At 52.0% G+C, this 20,332-nt stretch overlaps 1 protein-coding gene across 1 annotated transcript; it reads left to right on the top strand.

Annotated features, from left to right (window-relative positions):
* The first annotated feature begins 1,720 nt into the window (after positions 1–1,720).
* Positions 1,721–19,491, top strand: SPEF1 (sperm flagellar 1). The gene is made up of 7 exons (XM_073343071.1): positions 1,721–1,993; positions 4,471–4,582; positions 5,142–5,298; positions 12,726–12,774; positions 14,079–14,145; positions 15,507–15,618; positions 17,845–19,491. Exons 1-7 carry the CDS (start codon positions 1,762–1,764, stop codon positions 17,950–17,952), a joined length of 837 nt encoding a protein of 278 aa, XP_073199172.1. The 5' UTR covers positions 1,721–1,761; the 3' UTR covers positions 17,953–19,491.
* Positions 19,492–20,332: the final 841 nt, after the last annotated feature.

Genomic DNA, 20,332 nt, shown 5'->3' with positions numbered 1-20,332 from the left:
AAAGCTGGGCTGTTTGGGAAAACAGCTACAGCTGTAGCCTGTGTAATTAGGGCCCAGCTGGCCCTTATAAGGGGGCAGTGGGCCAGAAGGAGAGAGATGCTCTGTCTAGCTACATGGAGAGAGGAGGACCTGGCTGTTTGGGAAGCTAAGGAGGGTACCTAGGGTACAGCAGTGTTGGGGAAGGGTAGAGGGAGCTGGGGAGCTCCAGCTGAGCAGAGCCCCAGGCCGAGGTAAAGGCCCACGAAAGGGAACTAAGGCTGCAGAGGAGCAGCCCAGACCTAGACAGAGGCAGCTGGTTCGACCCCTCCCCCCCCCCCCCCCGACTTGCTGATGATGAGTGGCGCAGACTGAAGTCTGCCCCAGGGGGTGCGGGCTAGACGATGACTGACAGTAGCCACTGAGGCAAGGGAGGGTTGGGGGTTACCCTGGGGAGGGGAGACCCAGACTGAGGGGGTACTGCCAGGGGGCAGAACCCTAATCTGGAAGCACACTGGGGTCCGGAAGGGGCATGGGGCCAGCGGCAGGCGAGACATCGACTGGCAGAGGGCGCTCCTGGCTGAAAAGAGCTAATTCCCTAGACAACCAGCAGGAGGCGCTGCAGGGGTGAGTCCCACACCATGACAGGCCTTTTTATTTGCCTCCTGTTCCGAGACTTTAGGGCTCACGTTGTAAAACTTTTGTCCACAACCCACAGGGCTAGAGACGGGGTGGGATCCACAAAGGTACTTGGGTGCCTCAGGCCAGGGTTTAGGTGACTAAGTCCTAGTTTTGGCTCCCCTGTGATCCACAAAACTCTCTTCCCAAACCCTGTGGGTGCCTAAATTCACTCTGTGTCTAGGTTTTCGGCGTTCCCACCCCACCTGTTTCTGACTTCAGACATGCGCACTGCTGCCTCCCACCAGGCACTGGGTGGGCCCCCTATCTCCCCCGGGAGCCCAAGAGCGACCTATGAATTGGAGAGAGACAGGCATTCGGGTGCCCAGGTCAGTCACACGCAGACCTGATCCGTGCTCAGAGGCATCCAGCCCCAGCCAGCCAGAGGAGGAGATGGGGGCGGTGCCCACCTTGTTCAGCCCAGCGGTTAGAGCACTCACCTGGGATGCAGGAGACCCAGGTTCAACTCTCCCTCTCTCTGCCAGCTGGGGAGAAAGGCTTTGAACAGGGGTCCCCCGCCTCTCCGGACAGTGCCCCAACCACGGAGCTATTCCCATGCGGGGAATCTCGCAGTCTCTCCTGGTGAAGCTGCTCCATGGTGGCTCACCAGTGAGAGAGCAGCTGGGGCGGGGGGACCAGGACCAGGGGTGGGAGGCTGCAGCATCTCCCCCAGCCCAGCGACGCTGTGTGTTTATCTCCGTGGAACAGCCACTGGCCCTTTGTGGATCGCAGCGTTGTCCCTGGGAGTCTCCAGGCCCTGAGCCACTAGGCCCCAACCCGTTGCGCACCCCAGCCCGGCCTCTTTGTTCAAGGACCGTGGCAATTCTCGGGGCACGCCGGGGCCCCGAGCAGAACCCCTGATTGTGGGCGGCTGGCGGTAGCAATTGGCGGTGCTGCCGTGGTGCAATTAATAATTAATCCCCCAGACCCGTGCACTGGTTATCGGCTGCATCCTTTCAGTGCAGCTCACATGCTGTGCCCTAGCTGTGTTGCTAGGCAAGCTCGTTGTCTGGCAACAGTTGCCCCCTAGCCTCTTCAGGAGGCAGAGGACTACAACTCCCAGAATCCCTGGAGTGTCCCTGGCTAGCTGGCCGTTGCCATGGTTCTATGAAAACACTATGGCTGCCTCCAGCCCTGCGGGCAGGCAGAGCCAGGGGCGAGCTTGGCCGTGCCCCGCAGGCGTGGGGGTGGAGAGGCCTGGCCTGGGCCCAGCTGGCGGCCGAGCCGATGGCGAACGGGGAGCTGGACGAGGAGAGCCTGCAGGAGCTCTACAGCTGGGTGGATGCCATCCCCCTGTCCCGACCCAAGAAGAACATCACCCGGGACTTCAGCGATGGAGGTTGGGGAGCCAGAGTCCAAGCTCCTGGAGCTGGCCGCCGGCGGGCCGGGGTCCAGACTTCACAGCTTGAGGCCTACGAGTGACCCAGGAATGGATCCTGATCAAATACCCTGAGCTTGGGGAGAGCCCAGACCCAGATCCAGACTGCATGGCTTGAGCCCTGTATGCAATGGGACCGACCTGGGATCCCAGATCCAAATTCACTGAGCTCAAGGAGAGCCCAGACCCAGACTGGATGGCTTGAGCTTTGAATGCAGTGGGACTGACCTGGGATCCTGGATTGAAATACCCTGAGCTCTGGCGGAGTCCAGACCTGGATCCAGACTCTGCTGTTTAAGTTCTCTCGCTGTAATGGGACTGACCTGGGATCCTGAATCCAAATAGCCAGTGCTCTGGGGGAGTCTAGACACAATTCTGATCTTTACAGCTGACCCCTCTTTCTATAACTGGCCACATCCACCCTTGGGATGCAGTGAACTTTGGGAGAGTTTGGATCCAGCTCTGAACTCCACAGACAGGGCCTCCTTTACCATTTGCAGATTGGGGTTGTGGGAAATGTGGGGGGAGTGTGTCAGGTTTGCACTGGTTGGTAAATGTCCATTTCACCCCCTGGTTAAAAAACAAGTTTGTATTTGTTTGTTTTTAAAAATCAAGCAATATTCACAGAGAAGAAAACTAAATTTAAAATAAGATTGCTCTAGGGTTAATAAGGAAGAGGTGAATGAGCGACTGCAAATTCCTAGTTTCTGTGTCCAAACTGCACACCGCACAACTCAGGATTATTTGCAAAGGTGGATTTAAGTCTCCTCTATGCCCCCCAATCCTGGAGCCATCTAGCCAAATCCTTGATAGCGGTCTCAATTTATGCCAGCTGCCCACAATGCCTAAAGAGAGAAGCTGCACATAGGGTAACCAGACAGCAAGTGTGAAAAATCGGGACAGGGAGTGGGTGTGTGTGGGGGTGTGTGTGTGTGTGTGTGTGTGTGTGTAATAGGAGCTTATATAAAAAAAAGACCCAAAAATCAGGACTGTCCCTATAAAATCAGGACATCTGGTAACCCTAGGTACACAGGTGTTACTAAAGGTAAATTTTGGCCAGCAGAACCAGGTGGTGTTGCCAACTTTTGCACACTTATCACAACTCTCATATTTCATGTTTTCCTTAAAGCCCCAGCTGCTGAAGTCAGCTGACTATGTGAGAACTTCAGCTTTCATTTCAAAAATAGGAAAGTAGGTCTCTAGCTCTCTTGGTTACAGAAAAAAGCTTGAAAACATGAGTTCTAAAGGCTCCCAAAAAACCAACAACAAAAAACCCCCCAAGGCAAATAAAGAGCCAACATTTATTTTTAAAATCTTGAATTTTTTTTTTTAAAAGCCAACCTTACAATTTTTTTCTGGGTCTGGATTATGATTTTTGACTGTGTGGTAATGCTGTTTACTGCTGTGGATTATGCATGGAAGTGAAATAACCTGGATGCCTCTCTGATCCCAGGGCGAGTTTGCAGGGTTGCTGGTTAGAAGAGATTAATTCTTCTTTGTGTATTTGTCCAAGTGGCTCTCGCTTCTGAAGTGCATGAGTCCCATGCGTGCACTCAAGAGGTGGATTAAGGTTTCCTGGGCCAGAGCAAGTGAGTGGCCCTTCCCCACCCCTTCCACTTGCAGTCCTGCTCCCATTCTGCCCCTTCCACCTGCAGCCCTGCTCATGGCCCCAGCCTGTTCTGCCTCTTCCCACCCCTGTTCCACTCACAGTACTGCCCCATTCTGCCCCCGCCCCTGCAGCCCACAATCTGTTTGCTCCTTTCTGCCCCCCTCCACTGGAGAAGCTCTGTCCCTCCTCCCCCCCACGACAGCCCTGGGGCTGCAGTGGGGAGTGAGAGTGCCTCCAGTCCCTGGACTGAAGCTGGGGTCCGGGCTCTGGCGCTTCCCCCGCTGCTCCGTGCTTCTGCTGGGGAGCGCCCCGCCCCACCCGCCCACCTGGTGCTTCTGCCGGGGCTCCGGGCTTCCACCGCCTGGTGGCAGACTTTTTTTTCCAGTGCCCCCTATAGACTGGGGCCCATGGGCACAGGCCCCGTTGGCCCAGTGGCTAATCTACCACTGCATGCACTCCCTGCATGGAGCTCATCTGCTCCAGAGTGGGATCCACTTGGACAAGTACTTGAAGTAGAATCACAGTCGCTATGAGGTAAGGAACCCTTCTTTTTCACTTAGATCTGGAATCTCTGACAGACAATAACTAGTCCTGGCTGTGGTTTATACAGTATCTTTCCTGAGCATCCATTATATATATATATATATATATATATATATATATATATATATATATATATATATATATATATATATATATATATATATATATATATATATATATATATAAGGCGTGTCATTGTTTTCATTATGCAGATCATGGTGTGATGCTCATCTGACCTCTCCGAGCACTGCATTGTCACTGATTCCTCCTCTTCTTTCCTATGCAGTTCTAGCAGCAGAAGTGGTGAAATTTTACTTTCCCAAAATGGTGGAAATGCACAATTATGTCCCAGCTAATTCAACGCAACAGAAACTCTCCAACTGGGGCCATCTCAACAGGTAAACATGTGCCCAGCGCCCCTCAGGCAGCATGGTGCTGGGGAGGTCGGGCCATGGAGCTGCGGGTGCATAGGGAAAACAGTGATTCAGTTTCCTTGTTGTTTTCCCACTCCTCTGCATCTTGCTGACCTCACATCCACCTGACAATACCATGCAGCTTTTCTGCTCTGACACCCTCTGCCAACGCCAAACAGTGGCTTGGACTTCATACCTCTGATCTCCCCCCAAGTCCTGCGCAGCCTTCCTGAGCTCAGACCCCTCTTTCTGGGGCAGTGTGGATGCAACTGGAAACAAATAATTAGAGCAGCGAGATCCTAGACATTATGCAATGTTCTCCTCTACATGCTGAGCATGATCCTCCGCTGGGGTAAATCAGTGTTGCTACATTGTCTCTGAGGGAGCTACACCCACTTACCCCAGCTGAGGATCAGGCCCCTTAGTCCAGGAGAGATACTTCCACATGAGACTATTCTAGGAACTCAAGCCAGTTCTGCAGAGTGGGTGCCTGTACTGTGGTTTGACCATTCCCCTACCTGGGGGGCGGTTTGTACCCTTGCAGGAAGGTGCTGAACAAGCTGAATTTCTCCATCCCGGAAGACATGATCCGGAAGATCGTACAGTGCACGCCCGGCATGGTGGAGCTAGTGCTGCTCCCACTGCGGCAGAAAATCGAGGACAAGCAGAAGCGGAGCAAGGTGGCACCTAGCACATATCAGGTCAGCGGTGCTTGAGGGACGGCGGGCACCTCAGATGGTCAAACGTGGTGTAGGATCCTGTTGTGTATATGGGCCATGTGCTGAGGTCCTTGCTCAGGCAAACTGCCTTGGGGGCAAATGCTGGGTGAGCACTTTGGAGCTTGGCCTACAGCTGTGACAACTAGGTGTAATTTACAAACACAGAGCCATTAAACTGCATTCAGAAGGAGCATGGTTAAAGTGCAGGAAGTGTAGGAGTCATCACAGGGACTGAGGCATGAGTTCTGTTTCTGACTCACAGATGTGCTGTGTGCCCTTGAGTAAGTCACTTCATCGCTGTGTGCCTCAGTTTCCCCATTTTCAAAATGGTCTTGCTAGACCCTCCCAGCGAGTGGGTGGGGGTTAATTCATTTATTGCAGAATAGTGACTCACCAGCCAGCGCGTCTCCCTGTGGCTGTTCATGCCATTGCAAGACCTTCCCCTTCTCCATCTGATGGCCGTTCAGGCCCTATGGTGGTCTGGTTCTAGTCACTCAGCCCAGTCACATACACTGATGTACATGGTTACCGCCCTGGAGCCTTTCCCCTATTTCAGGGCCCACCACAGGGCTCCACTGTAGCTTCCCCCTGGCTCCTTTCCCAGGCAGTAGGAACCCCAGACTCCTTTGCTGCTGGGTCTCTCACTCCCATGTCTCCCCCCTTCTGGCTCTCTTCTTCCCCTATTCTGAGCTTCTTCCCTTAGGGAATCAGCTGGGTCTGATTATGAGTTATGCCGAACACCCTCTCCCCCAGGTGGAAATGGGAGAGCTAACTGGGCCCACCAGCTCCCGTTAACCCTTCATCTATCTGTGTGTGGTTTATACACCCCATCATGTGTACGTACAGGGCTTTGAGATCCTCAGATAGAAGGCATTAAACAAGTGCACAATTGTTGTTCTGAGCAGCTCACAGCGTGTGGCCGCGAATAAAATGGTTATGCCTGCCACCAGAAATGCGCTCTTGGCCAGCGAGTGATGGAAATCAAATAGAAAAAACCATCCATTCAAAGCTCCATGCAAGCAGCACTCCATGCAGTGTGGTAGTCGGACTCGGACCACTAGGGTCGAGGGAGAGCCCAGCTACCAGTGCTGAGAGTTCAGGGCTAGGAACGGAGTGCCCCAGCCGACCCTAGCAGACTGGGTATGGGGCGAGAGGCAGGTCTTGTCAAGATACCAGTTATCCCTCAGTCGTCAGAGGGCATCAGTGTTGTTCTATGGAGCTGACAATTTAGCTGATCCCGCTGATGTTGGGATAGATGCACAGGAAGGAGGAAACTGAGTGGCGAAGGGCTAATGAAGGGGCACTAAAGCCAGGTGAGTGGAGCTGTTCTGAAGCTCAGGCATGGGTCGGGGAGGTCTCTCCTCCTCGTTCAGCGTGAGCCCACCTCCAGCCGCTCACCCTTAACCCCTTCTCAGTCGCACCCCTCGTCCCTGCTGTGCCTCATGACGAGGCTCCGAGGGAAGCCTCGCGGGGCTGATAGTGTCGGTGCACGTATAGGAATGGCATGGGCTGCCGCCCATGTCGGGATGCCAGGCAATGAAATGGGCGATAAAGCATCAAAAAGGACCTTAGAAAACAAGGCGGTTGATCTACCGAGTCCCCCGAGGCTCGGTCTATGCTACAGACTCGTGTCGGTGTAAGTTCGGCGCTCGGGCAAATCCGCCCCTCTGGGCGATGCAGTTCTACCGACCACACTGCTGCTGCAGACAGCGCTACGGCGACCTGAGGCAGGAGCACCAGAACCCCAGTAGAAGTGGGGGTGGGGAGGAGGGAATGAGGCCCGGTCCCTCTCAGTGGCCCTCTCACTTTTAAAAGTGGGGGAGGCCATGCCCCCCTCCCCAGTTCTGGCCCCCCTGAAGGGGGTGCTTCTCCTGTCAATATAGCTACTGCCTCTCGAGGAAGTGGAGTACCTACACCAATGGGAGAATCTCCCCGTCGGTGAGGTCGTGTCTCCTCCTAAGCCTGCAGTGCTGTATGCGTAGACAAGCTCTGCCTCAACAGGAATGCAAAAGTGTGGTTAAGGGAGAACTCGCGAAGGCACAGCAAGAACTATGGCGCAAAGAGGAAAAAGGAGGAAGGGTCTATGAAATGTGCCCGAACCTTGAGGATGCAGTTATCCTTCACAGCTATGGCTGCACAGTAATTACCTGGAGAGTGCGAAGCGCTCCTAAGTTCTGCTCAACGTGCACAAAGTCGGGTTGTGCGAAGGTAAAGAAACAGTTGAGCATCTGCTTTGGCAAAGCAGGGAGAATTTTTACAGAGACAGATTCTTGATGAAGAACAGAGGCCTCAAGGTGAATAGTCCGAAAGGATCGGTAAGGCCCTGGGAAAGTGGGGCAGTGTGGAAAAAGCATGATTCTGCTTTTTCAAAGACACAGGACAAGGTGAGGACAGATTTTGGAATATGTGAAAACCTGCAGTACATGGCAGTTGCAGCCTCGCATGCTGAGCCGCTGCACCAGACTGCCCCAGTAAAAGAGAGCAGGGGCCTGCAGCGTGCTGCTGGTCTTCGAAGACGACCTGATTGCAAGTTACTATGCAAAACAGCTTCAACAAGGGACTGGAGACGGGGCCAAATTCTTCTCTCACGCCTCTCTGTGTAAATCCAGAGTAATCCCATAGTCTGCAATGGAGCTGCTTTGGTTTTACCCAGTGTAAATCAGAGCAGGGACTGGGGGCTGGCTGGTGACTCTTCTCCTGGCTGGTCACCGGGGATGATGATGATGATGATGATAGTTACTGGTGCAGGAAGTGAAACCAGATATTATAGGTATAACAGAGACCTGGTGGAATAGTAGTCATGACTGGGCTACAGGTATTGAAGGGTCTGTGCTGTTTAGGAAAGACCGAAATAAAGGTAAAGGTGGTGGAGTAGCACTGTATATCAATGATGAGATAGAATGTAAAGAAATAAGAAGCGATGAAATGGATATGACTGAGTCTGTCTGGGCAACAATTAAATTGGGGAAGAAAACTATTAGAGCCTCCCCTGGGATAGTGCTTGGGGTGTGCTATAGACCGCCGGGATCTAATTTGGATATAGATAGAGCCCTTTTTAATGTTTTTAATAAAGTAAATACTAATGGAAACTGTGTGATCATGGGAGACTTTAACTTCCCAGATATAGACTGGAGGACGAGTGCTAGTAATAATAATAGGGCTCAGATTTTCCTAGATGCGATAGCTGATGGATTCCTTCAGCAAGTAGTTGCTGAACCGACTAGAGGGGATGCCATTTTAGATTTGGTCTTGGTGAGTAATGAGGACCTCATAGAGGAAATGGTTGTAGGGGATAATCTTGGCTCAAGTGATCATGAGCTAATTCAGTTCAAACTGAATGGAAGGATTAACAAAAATAAATCTGCAACTAGGGTTTTTGATTTCAAAAGGGCTGACTTTCAAAAATTAAGGAAATTAGTTAGGGAAGTGGATTGGACTGAAGAATTTATGGGTTTAAAGGTAGAGGAGGCCTGGGATTATTTTAAATTAAAGCTGCAGAAGCTATCGGAAGCCTGCATCCCAAGAAAGGGGAAAAAATTCATAGGCAGGAGTTGTAGACCAAGCTGGATGAGCAAGCATCTTAGAGAGGTAATTAAGAAAAAGCAGAAAGCATATAGGGAGTGGAAGAAGGGAGGGATCAGTAAGGAAAGCTACCTTATTGAGGTCAGAATATGTAGGGATAAAGTGAGACAGGCTAAAAGTCAAGTAGAGTTGGACCTTGCAAAGGGAATTAAAACCAATAGTAAAAGGTTCTATAGTCATATAAATAGGAAGAAAACAAAGAAAGAAGAAGTGGGACCGCTAAAAACTGAGGATGGAGTGGAGGTCAAGGATAATCTAGGCATGGCCCAATATCTAAACAAATACTTTGCCTCAGTCTTTAATAAGACTAAAGAGGATCTTAGGGATAATGGTAGCATGATAAATGGGAATGAGGATATGGAGGTAGACATCACCATATCTGAGGTAGAAGCGAAACTCAAACAGCTTAATGGGACTAAATCGGGGGGCCCAGATAATCTTCATCCAAGAATATTAAAAGAATTGGCACAAGAAATTGCAAGCCCATTAGCAAGAATTTTTAATGAATCTGTAAACTCAGGGGTTGTACCGTATGATTGGAGAATTGCTAACATAGTTCCTATTTTTAAGAAAGGGAAAAAAAGTGATCCAAGTAATTATAGGCCTGTTAGTTTGACATCTGTAGTATGCAAGGTCTTGGAAAAAATTTTGAAGGAGAAGGTAGTTAAGGACATTGAAGTCAATGGTAAATGGGACAAAATACAACATGGTTTTACAAAAGGTAGATCGTGCCAAACCAACCTGATCTCCTTCTTTGAGAGAGTAACAGATTTTTTAGATAAAGGAAACGCAGTGGATCTAATTTACTTAGATTTTAGTAAGGCGTTTGATACTGTGCCACATGGGGAATTATTAGTTAAATTGGATAAGATGGGCATCAATAGGAAAATTGAAAGGTGGATAGGGAATTGGTTAAAGGGGAGACTACAACGGGTCCTACTGAAAGGTGAACTGTCAAGTTGGAGGGAGGTTACCAGTGGAGTTCCTCAAGGATCAGTTTTGGGACCAATCTTCTTTAATCTTTTTATTACTGACCTGGGCACAAAAAGTGGGAGTGTGCTAATAAAGTTTGCAGATGATACAAAGCTGGGAGGTATTGCTAATTTAGAGAAGGACAGGGATACCCTACAGGAGGATCTGGATGACCTTGTAAACTGGAGTAATAGGAATAGGATGAAATTTAATAGTGAGAAGTGTAAGGTCATGCATTTAGGGATTAATAACAAGAATTTTAGTTATAAGCTAGGGACGCATCAACTAGAAGTAACGGAGGAGGAAAAGGACCTTGGAGTATTGGTTGATCATAGGATGACTATGAGCTGCCAATGTGATATGGCTGTGAAAAAAGCTAATGTCGTCTTGGGATGCATCAGGAGAGGTATTTCCAGTAGGGATAAGGAGGTTTTAGTACCGTTATATAAGGCACTGGTGAGACCTCACCTGGAATACTGTGTGCAGTTCTGGTCTCCCATGTTTAAGAAGGATGAATTCAAACTGGAACAGGTACAGAGAAGGGCTACTAGGATGATCCGAGGAATGGAAAACTTGTCTTATGAAAGGAGACTCAGGGAGCTTGGCTTGTTTAGCCTAACTAAAAGAAGGTTGAGGGGAGATATGATTGCTCTCTATAAATATATCAGAGGGATAAATACCAGAGAGGGAGAGGAATTATTTAAACTCAGTACCAATGTGGACACAAGAACAAATGGATATAAACTGGCCACTAGGAAATTTAGATTAGAAATTAGACGAAGGTTTCTAACCATCAGAGGAGTGAAGTTTTGGAATAGCCTTCCGAGGGAAGTAGTGGGGGCAAAAGATCTATCTTGCTTTAAGATTAAACTCGATAAGTTTATGGAGGAGATGGTATGATGGGATAACATGGTTTTGGTAATTAAATATTCATGGTAAATAGGCCCAATGGCCTGTGATGGGTTTTTAGATGGGGTAAGATCCAAGTTACCCGGGAAAGAATTTTCTGTAGTATCTGGCTGATGAATCTTGCCCATATGCTCAGGGTTTAGCTGATCGCCATATTTGGGGTCGGGAAGGAATTTTCCTCCAGGGCAGATTGGAAGGCCCTGGAGGTTTTTCGCCTTCCTCTGTAGCATGGGGCACGGGTCACTTGCTGGAGGATTCTCTGCTCCTTGAGGTCTTCAAACTACAATTTGAGGACTTCAATAGCACAGATATAGGTGTGAGGTCTTTTTTAGGAGTGGTGGGTGAAATTCTGTGGCCTGCATTGTGCAGGAGGTCAGACTAGATGATCATAATGGTCCCTTCTGGCCTAAATATCTATGAATCTATGAATTTCCTGCCGGAGAACAGCCGCTGGAGAGAGATGGCTCTTACTCATGGGCCTTAGGCAGACACCAGTATACAGAGTGGGCCAGACTCTTCTCCGTCACGCCCGTGTAAACCCGGAATAACTCTGCTGGAGCCAGTGGAGTTGCTCTGCTGGAACTTGGTCCGGTCCCTCCTGGGGTGGAGTGATTGCAGCGGAGCAGACTATGGCTGAGCGTCACCCGCTCCTGCATGTTACCCCCTAGCCACAGCTGTGAGATGCACATCATCTGCGTGGCTAATACACCAGTCATCATGCAATTGCCCTACCTTGGCCGCTCCACTCACTGGTGTTTCAGAGGTGACGCCTCTCTCCCTGCTTGTCCGGACTGCAGAATCTTTGTGGCCGCTCCCTCCCTCCCCATACACCCACGCTCTGTAATCAGCCACATGGACTTAGTGTTTTATAATCCCAGCAACGGCGGTTTGTCCCCTCTTCAGTGCGAGCGTGACGGCCCCAGCGAGTGAGCGCTGCTGGCTACAGCTCAGGCGTTAGCAGGGCAAGTTGTGTCAGAGGGACCCCGCCCCACCAAGGTGAGGACAGTGTTGTCTCCATGGCCCATCAATGCGCCGCCTCTCTGCTGAGACTGGCAGTGAGGTGGCCGATCTGTGCCAGGGTGATGGTGCTTTGGAAATGTGGACACCGGTGTCCTAGCAACCGGACTGAGACTAGACCAGACCTATTTTTATTAGACTTAAAAGAAAAAAGGGGATTTCAACTGATGACCAGATTTCTCTGACCAATAGGTCTAGTTAACTGTACAAAACCCTGCAAGGCCTTCCTGGGGAAGAGGTTTCTGATAGCAGAGGGCTCTAATCTAGTAGAATGAGACCCCGCGGTTGGCAGCTGAAGCTAGACGAATGCCGTCTAGACATAAGGTGTACGTTTTGTAAATGATGAGGCTAACTGTTGTCGCAACCTACCCTAGTGATGTGGTGGGTTCCCCATCACTCGGGGGCCTTAAATCCCAGCTGGATGTCTTTCTATATGTTGGGCTATAGCTCCAACAGAAGGGCTGGGCTTGATGCAGAAATCACTGGGTGCGGGCCTTTCCGCGGTGTCCGACTAGATAGTCATAATGGCCCTGTCTGACCTGTGAAACCCCACAGTACTGAGTTCATAGGGACCCCCATCCTCAGTGTCTTTCCTAAAGACTTGTTCCATGTTTCCACTGACAGGGCACTGCAAGTTCGGCCTAAGGCCCCCAAGTGTTCCAGTCCCCCCTGTTATCAGATATTGTACCAGGAACTGGCTGGGGGGGATGCGCCACTGCCCCCTACTGGATGGGATCAGAGCTGCTCCGCCCATGTCATTTCCTGTGTGCCACCTTGTATTCTGCCTTCACTCAGACCCACTCATCTCTGCAATATCCTGATCGTTGCCATCTTGCCGCCTATGGAAGTCTTGCCAGGCCTCTCTTGGGAGGAAGCTGACAGTGGATTGCAAGGCATTTTCACTTGAACCATGTGTTTTCTCTGTGCAGGAGCTGGGCACACGCTATGCACTCAATGAGAATGGCCATATGGAAACAGGTAGGAGTGACAGGAGTCTCTCTGAGCAGTATGTGTGTTCTGGGGGAGTTAGCTTCCATCCCTGCCACGTGGCTCTGTGACCCTGGGCAAGTCTCTCAGTCTCCCTGTGCCTCAGTTTCCCACCTGTACAATGGGGATGTGCTGTCCTGCATTGCAGGGGTGTGAAGAAGATACATGATTTGCATTACAGTAGCACCTAGAGGGCCTGATGGAGTTTGCGGCCCCATTGTGCTGGATGCTGTACAGATGTAGTGTCGACTCAAAGACACAACAGCTGAGGAATGGGAGAATGGGAAGATTCTCTCCTGTAAGCTGACACACAGAGAGGGACTCGTAACGGCTACTAAAATTGATGGACATCAGGAGCCTAAATACCTTGGAGGATCTGGGCCCGAGTGACTTACCCAGGGCCCAAGACAGAGCCACAAATTGAGCTGGATTTGCTGGTCCCAGCCCAGTGCCTTAACCACAAAACCAGCTACGTTAGTTACCGTTGCTGGAGAGTCCAGCTATTATGATGCTGCAGCTCTAGAAATACCTGCAGAGATTTCATAGGTCAAGTGGCTTCTTCACCAACTGCTTGGCCTCTAGGAATCTGCAGAGTCTGTAAGTCCTTGTAGCTTTTTCTAAGGGGACCAGCTAGCAGAAGGAAGGATGGTCTTGGATTAAAGAACAAAGCTGTAAACCAGGAGATCTGGGGTTCAGAACCAGCTCTGCCATGGACTTGCTGTGGCAAGTCACTTCCCCTCTCCATGTGCTAGGTAAGGCAGGGATAATGGCAAGGCTGACTGACAGCACTAGGCGTACATGAGCTTTTCAGATGGACGGTGCTAGCAAGGTGCCACTTCCCCAGTGGGCTCAAGCATGAGACCCTTCCTGTTAGCCCCACTGGAATTCAGAGCTGCCCCCTCTGAAGCCTTACGACTCCCAGCCCATACCTGTGAGCTCATAGAGCCCGAGGTGAGATTGGCACACAAGTAAACTACCCCAGCATGTGTGCGCGGCACCTCTCCGCTGCTCCCTGGGGGAGTCAATGGGACTTGCAGTGACAGCAGTTCCTCGCTCCAGACAGTAGTTCTAACCTGACCCTGCTCGCAGAGGCCAGATGCGCCTGTCGCAGAACTGGCTGGGCGTGCCCAGCCAATCAGCCAGTGTTTAAGCTGCCCAGGGTCCTAAGGCCTCACTTTCCCAGTTTCAGCTAAGGCTCAGTTCTGCCCTTGCTGAGGCTCCCATGGAAGCGGGTTACACTGGGGTAACAGAGGGCTTGATCTGCGGCTGTAACCGAACGTGGTTTGTGTTACCAGGCTATTCGTCAAAGCCAAAGACCAATGCAGCAGGGATCTACGTGCAGCAGTCCCCACGAGCTGAAAGGTAAAGTCTGCCCTAGGATCACCCCACAAACTGACAACAGTGTTTATTGATACAGTCCCCGCATGACCCTTTAGAACTACAGCCCCTTCCTGGTTACTTGGCTGGGAGCCCTCCAAGGAATGCTCAGGTGCTCCACAAGGGTCCGGGGGAGCGGCAGGTAGCTGGCCCTTCTGTCCTCTGGGCTCTACTGCTCTAGGGAAAAATGGAGGCCCCCCGCTTCACAGGACTGTCAATCCAACCCTTCCCAAAGGGCAAGTGAAATGCAAACCCTTCCTGGCCGGGACAGCTTTGCCCCCGAGATTTATGGAAGTGAACGGCCCACCTGAGCAAAGAGGAAATCTCCATGGTACTTTTGTCGCATATTTGCACACAGGCCCAGATCCTCAGCGGGGGTAAGTCAGTGAAGTTCCACTACCATCCACAGAGCGAGGCTGAATTACCCCAGCTGAGGATCGGGCCCTTAGCGTGTGCCAGGACGCGCCCACCCCCAGCACTGCTCAGTGCCCCTGCACACCTTCTGCCTCTTGCTGCTACCAGGGTTTGTCTAAGCTGAGCCGCCCTGCAGCCTCACAACAAAGAGCACAGGGGAATCGGACACCTGCTTGGGCTTTCAGTTTGCCTGGGCCACTCTAGTGGTGCCAACCTAACCCCCGCTCGGCAGAGGCCTGGCGCTTTCACCCCTTCACGCTGCTGTGTGCAGCCCTCTCTGCTGCCAGCCCAGATCCCAGTGAGCAGCAGGGACTGTTCCTAAAGCAAAACATCCAAGGACCATCCTGCCACTCACTGAGATGGTTAAACCTGTGATGTCCCGAGGAAGGAAGAGGGAACGTGATGTCTGCCTTGGCCTCCCTTATGTCTACCAGTGGGCCAGGGTTTATCCCAGGGTGGCTTATGTAAGTGAGAGAGGCAAAGCCCGAATCTCCTCTCACCTGGTGTAACCCTGTTGATGGCTTTGGAGTTCCTCCTGACTTACATCAGCGCATGGGAGGGGAGAATCAGGCTCATCAATTCACTCGGCCCCGGTGCATTCAGGCCAGTGGGAGATAGGCGCTCTGATGCCAAGGCTGAGTATGACCTGCGGAAGGAGAGATGGGGCCTGTTGTTCGTTCCAGTCTGTCTGAAATGCCCAGACAATGGCACATCCACTGCTTCCCTTGAGACACTGTTGCCCATCTAGTCCAGCAAGTGGCTGATGGAGGGCAGTCCAGTCCCCTGCGCTGCATCCAGCCTAGTTCTCAATGGCCCCCATGATGGGGCTCCCACCCCTTCCATAGGGGACCCTCTGCGATCTGACGGAGCTCACTGTGGGCAAGTCTCTCCTCCTCCTACATGTATATCTCTGGTTTTACTTCTTTCCCCAGGATGAACAAGGACCAGCAAGGCTATGCCCAGGCACTGCAGGGAGACACCAGCTTCCGCATTCAGTTAGTGGAGAGGGAGCAGGCTCTGCTGGCGTGTCAAGAGATGGTCCAGGTGAGGACAGTTCGCATGCTGTCCGTGGAACAGCAAGACATCCTCTGAAAGTATGCCGGGCTTTGCCCACAGCCACCTCCATGGCTCATCCCACCCCACCCCACCCTCTGGGTAGGGAATACCCACTTCCCATGATGCCCACGGGACGGGAGTCCTCAGCCAGCGTGGAGGTGACTGCACAAGACTGGCTTTCCTGCCTCCAACTCAGCACCTCCACTAGTCGCAATGGTGGGACCATTAGCATAGACTAGCTGCCAGGATCTTAATCGGCTCCATGTCGGTCCAGCGGTTGGAGCTGTAGGCGGACAGGCTTGAGGGGTCAACCTAGAGTCGGTAGCTGGGGTCTGGAGCCAAAGGTCAAGCCAGAATCAATAGCCATGAACCAGAGGTCAGGGCAAGGAGTGAGGAACAAGGCTGGGTCTATCTTGGCTGCAAGTCAGACCTCCTTGTTGCACAGACAGCTTCCTGCTCCTCTCTCCAGGCTTAAATAGTAGGTCTGGGCAAATGATTGCTCATGGGAGGAGCTGCCAGTCATTTCTACCAGGGCAGCACTTCCTGCAGTGACTGGTCTCCCAGGATGTAGGCAGAGCCATGGTCCATGCACCCAAGGCTGCCTGGTGATGCCACCTGCCCAGGGCCCCGTAGGTCTAGGCTCAAGAACCCTGGGTGAGGATTCACAGTATGTCGACACTGCACTCAGATGAGTGACTGCAGCCCATGTAGTTCGGGTACCACCAGCAGTGAAACCAGGGCAGGAGCTGGGAACGGGTGACAGGGAATGGATCATGTGGTGATGCCCTGGTCTGTTCATTCCCTCTGGGGCACCTGGCATTGGCCACTGTCAGAAGACAAGATACCGGGCTAGATGGATCTTTGGTCTGATCCAGGCTGGCCATTCTTATGTTCTTATGGCAGCATGGGCTTCGGTGCAGGTTAGCCACTCGACACCCGTGCTGCTGGGGCTTGGCCGCTGTTGGTATGTGAGCAAGCTAGAGAAAAGCTAGTGGATTGGAGTGGAGACAGACCCACTGTGGTTAAAATGCTGGGGATGGGTAGGGTCCCATAGACTGCTGTGCTGGGGCTTGCAATGGTGGGAAATGATAGGACAGTAAGTCTAGTGTAGACAAGGCCAAGATTTCAGCAAGCCATAGCCCATCATGACTCGTGTGCAGGGCTCCCTGTGCAGCCACATGGCCTGCTGGTCAGCCTGGCTCTGTACTTGCATATGAGATGCAGCCGCAGCTCCAAGAAGCCTGCAGTCCGGTTCAGACCCAGACAAAACAGCTCAGACAAGCATAAGCCCCCAGGTGATGGCACGGTCCCAAGGGGGTGAAGACAATGTGAAGTCCTGCCTGGGCCATTCTTGCAAAGCTCTGCAGAAGAAGGTGTGTTTTATGGCCGTCTTTGAAGGTGGTGAGAACAAGTGATGTTATGACAGTATCTGATACCCAAGAGCTGGGTGATCCTACTGATCTTGTGTCACTTACTGGGGACTGATGGAAATGTGAGGTAGAAACAAGGGTCATAGAATCATAGAATATCAGGGTTGGAAGGGACCCCAGAAGGTCATCTAGTCCAACCCCCTGCTCAAAGCAGGACCAATTCCCAGTTAAATCATCCCAGCCAGGGCTTTGTCAAGCCTGACCCTAAAAACCTCTAAGGAAGGAGATTCTACCACCTCCCTAGGTAACGCATTCCAGTGTTTCACCAGGGTCTGGTTGCATGTTTGATGGGAGATCAAAAGAAGAAGAACATAGTCATTACTGCCAGCCCCAAAGATCCTGTTAGATCTTGCCATTGGCTTAAAGCACAAGACATAAAAAAAAATACTGGATTCTTTTTCATGAGAAACGGTATAGCCTAGTAGGTAGAGCGCTTGACTCAGGAGGCCTGGGTTCTAGTCCTGGTTTTGCCACTGTCCTGCTGGGTGACCTTGAGCTAATCTCTGCCCCTCTCCATACCTCAGTTTCACCATCTATAAAATGGGGATCATGATACTGATCTCCTTTGCTAAGTGCTTTGAGGTCTACTGATAAGTCCTCGATTAAAAGCTAGGTAGGAGAAAGAGGACACATGTAAAAGTAGGCAGAGACAGGCATAAGCTGCAGAATTCAGAACTGGCTCCAGCCTGCAAGGCCCATGGGGCTGGAATAAAGGGCTTGGTTTGGGCCCCTCTCTTTAAAAAAGGCCGATCACCCCAGCCAGCATGTGCTTCCCTTTGCTCAGATCCTGCAGATGAAGGTGCGGCGGCTGGAACACCTGCTCCACCTAAAGAACGTTCGGATTGACGACCTCACGAGGCGCCTCCAGCAAGTGGAGCAGAAACAGAAATGAGGCAGGGCTCGGTTTCCCTGCGACTCTCTCACCCTCAAACTTCTCACAGGCACATTTGTGAGAGCCGGCGTTCCTGTGCCTCTCCCACTGCTAATCGCTGCTCCTGGGCTTGGAGAGACCGAGCCATCACAGGCAGGACTGGTAGAGGTCTGCATCTGAATAATGACACAGGGCTCCCAGTTACTTACAATCCAAGGGCAAGACTGAGGGGAAAAAATAAGGCCTAGAGTCCAAGAGTGAGAAATGCACAAGCACAGGTGGCAAAGGCAGATCTAGAAGTTCACCTGCCATTGTGCACGAGGGTGTGGTAGTTGTCTAAGTGCACCGGTGATTGCGCATGCGTTTGTTAGTCACGCACATGCAGCTGCAATCAGTCGGCTTTGCATTCTTTGCAGTTATGGACAGGGACCCACAGTTGTGCATGCATTCATACAACTGCAAGAAATGCTAGTGCAAATGTGCGCTCACAAATGTGCTCGGGCTGAGGCAGTATTTTGAGTGCCAGGTTTTCTATCTACAACCAAATCCAGCGACTTTGCTGAATATAGACTCCTTTTGCTTTCTGTGCTTTAGTACCAGGCCACCCCTTCGCTTGTTAGTTGTTTTAAAGAGCCCCAAACTACCCCCTCTTGTTCCATCGGGTGACTCTTGGGTGACAGCTGGCTGGAGATGCATGGGGAAGGAATGGATCATTCACAAGGATGCTTTTCGACAGGTGCGATCCTGGAGCCCTCACTCAGGGACAACTCCCACTGAAGGGTAAGGATCTGTCTACGCAGCTAACGCTGTGCACAGGGCAGCCTACCTGAGCCAGCTTGAATCCAGCTAGCGCAGGTAACGCAGCCATGAAGCCAACACAGCACAGGGTACGGAGCAGAATGCGTGGCCAGGCTCTGTGCCAGGCAGCACTACCCAGGCTGATGCCCCATCCGCTCTGTCATGCCCAGCTGGTGCTGTGTAGACACACCCTGAGGAAGGCCCTCTGGGATCAGACCCGGTGGAGATCAGTCGCCTCCACCCATTGATCAGTTTACTCTGGGCTCCATTTGGCTACAAGCATGAAAAGACCCTCAGCTCCTGGCTCTCTGCTCCTTACAGTTTGTTGGGGTTCCCCTGCCTTTGGGTGGCTTTCAGAGGCTGCCTGATTAGTAGTCCAAGGGCTGATAATAGCAACAGGCGGAGGGCTGACCAATCACAGCCACAGAGAGGCCCCCTGCTGGGGAGGGGCTGCGCTGCTCAGACATGAAAGCTCCAAACTCAGGGCCAGCCCCTCACCTGCTGTGAACGGCAGTAACTGTACTGAGGTCAATGGGCCAGGTCCCGGCTGCTGTGAAGGGGAGAAGCTGTACTGAGGTCAATGGGCCAGGTCCCGGCTGCTGTGAAGGGGAGAAGCTGTGCTGAGGTCAATGGGCCAGGTCCCGGCTGCTGTGAACGGCAGTAACTGTACTGAGGTCAATGGGCCAGGTCCCGGCTGCTGTGAAGGGGAGAAGCTGTGCTGAGGTCAATGGGCCAGGTCCCGGCTGCTGTGAAGGGGAGAAGCTGTACTGTCACAGCAGCCGGGACCTGGCCCATTGACCTCAGTACAGCTTCTCCCGTTCAATGGGCCAGGTCCCGGCTGCTGTGAAGGGGAGAAGCTGTACTGTCACAGCAGCCGGGACCTGGCCCATTGAGCGGGAGAAGCTGTACTGAGGTCAATGGGCCAGGTCCCGGCTGCTGTGAAGGGGAGAAGCTGTACTGAGGTCAATGGGCCAGGTCCCGGCTGCTGTGAAGGGGAGTAGCTGTACTGAAGTCCGTGAAGCGATGCTGACTTGCATCAGTGGGGAATCTGGCCCATAAATGCTCTTCTAGCTAGGGATGGGACCGAGCTGCTGAAGCTGGCCCTGCATTCTGAACATGTGGGAGCTGGAGGGTGTTTGGATAAAGAGCTGCACTTTGACCCAAAGGGAGCCTGTGTGTGGGTTCAGACTGACACCTCCTGAAATTCTGAGGTATGGGGGTCAGAGGCTGGGGTTCAGGCCCTGCTCTGTTATCTTCTCTACAGCCAGTGACCTCGCTGCACTATCGCTTGGCACAACACATTTGCCTTCAGCTTCCTTTGGTCCTGGAGAATGGCTGAATTCCCATGCAAGCCCAGTGACTCCCCCGGGAGGGAGAATGCCCCATTGACCTCTGGGGAGTTAGTCCTGGTTTGCAGCAGGGTCAGGGAGAGCAGAGTCTGGCCCTGTGTTTCTCCAAGGCAGGAGCAGCATAAGGATACCATTAAGCAGCAGCTGATGGGAACGCTCAGGTTAGGAACCATCCTGCTCACTGGTAGGGCCCAAAAGTGGCTCCCATCTGATGAGCACCCAGTGCCAATCAGGCCCTGATCCGGCACCCACTG

Source organism: Lepidochelys kempii, chromosome 4 (genome assembly GCF_965140265.1).
Source record: "Lepidochelys kempii isolate rLepKem1 chromosome 4, rLepKem1.hap2, whole genome shotgun sequence".
Lineage (NCBI taxonomy): Eukaryota > Metazoa > Chordata > Testudines > Cheloniidae > Lepidochelys > Lepidochelys kempii.
Note: the sequence above shows the minus strand (reverse complement) of the source record. Positions and strands in the feature narration are given on the sequence as shown.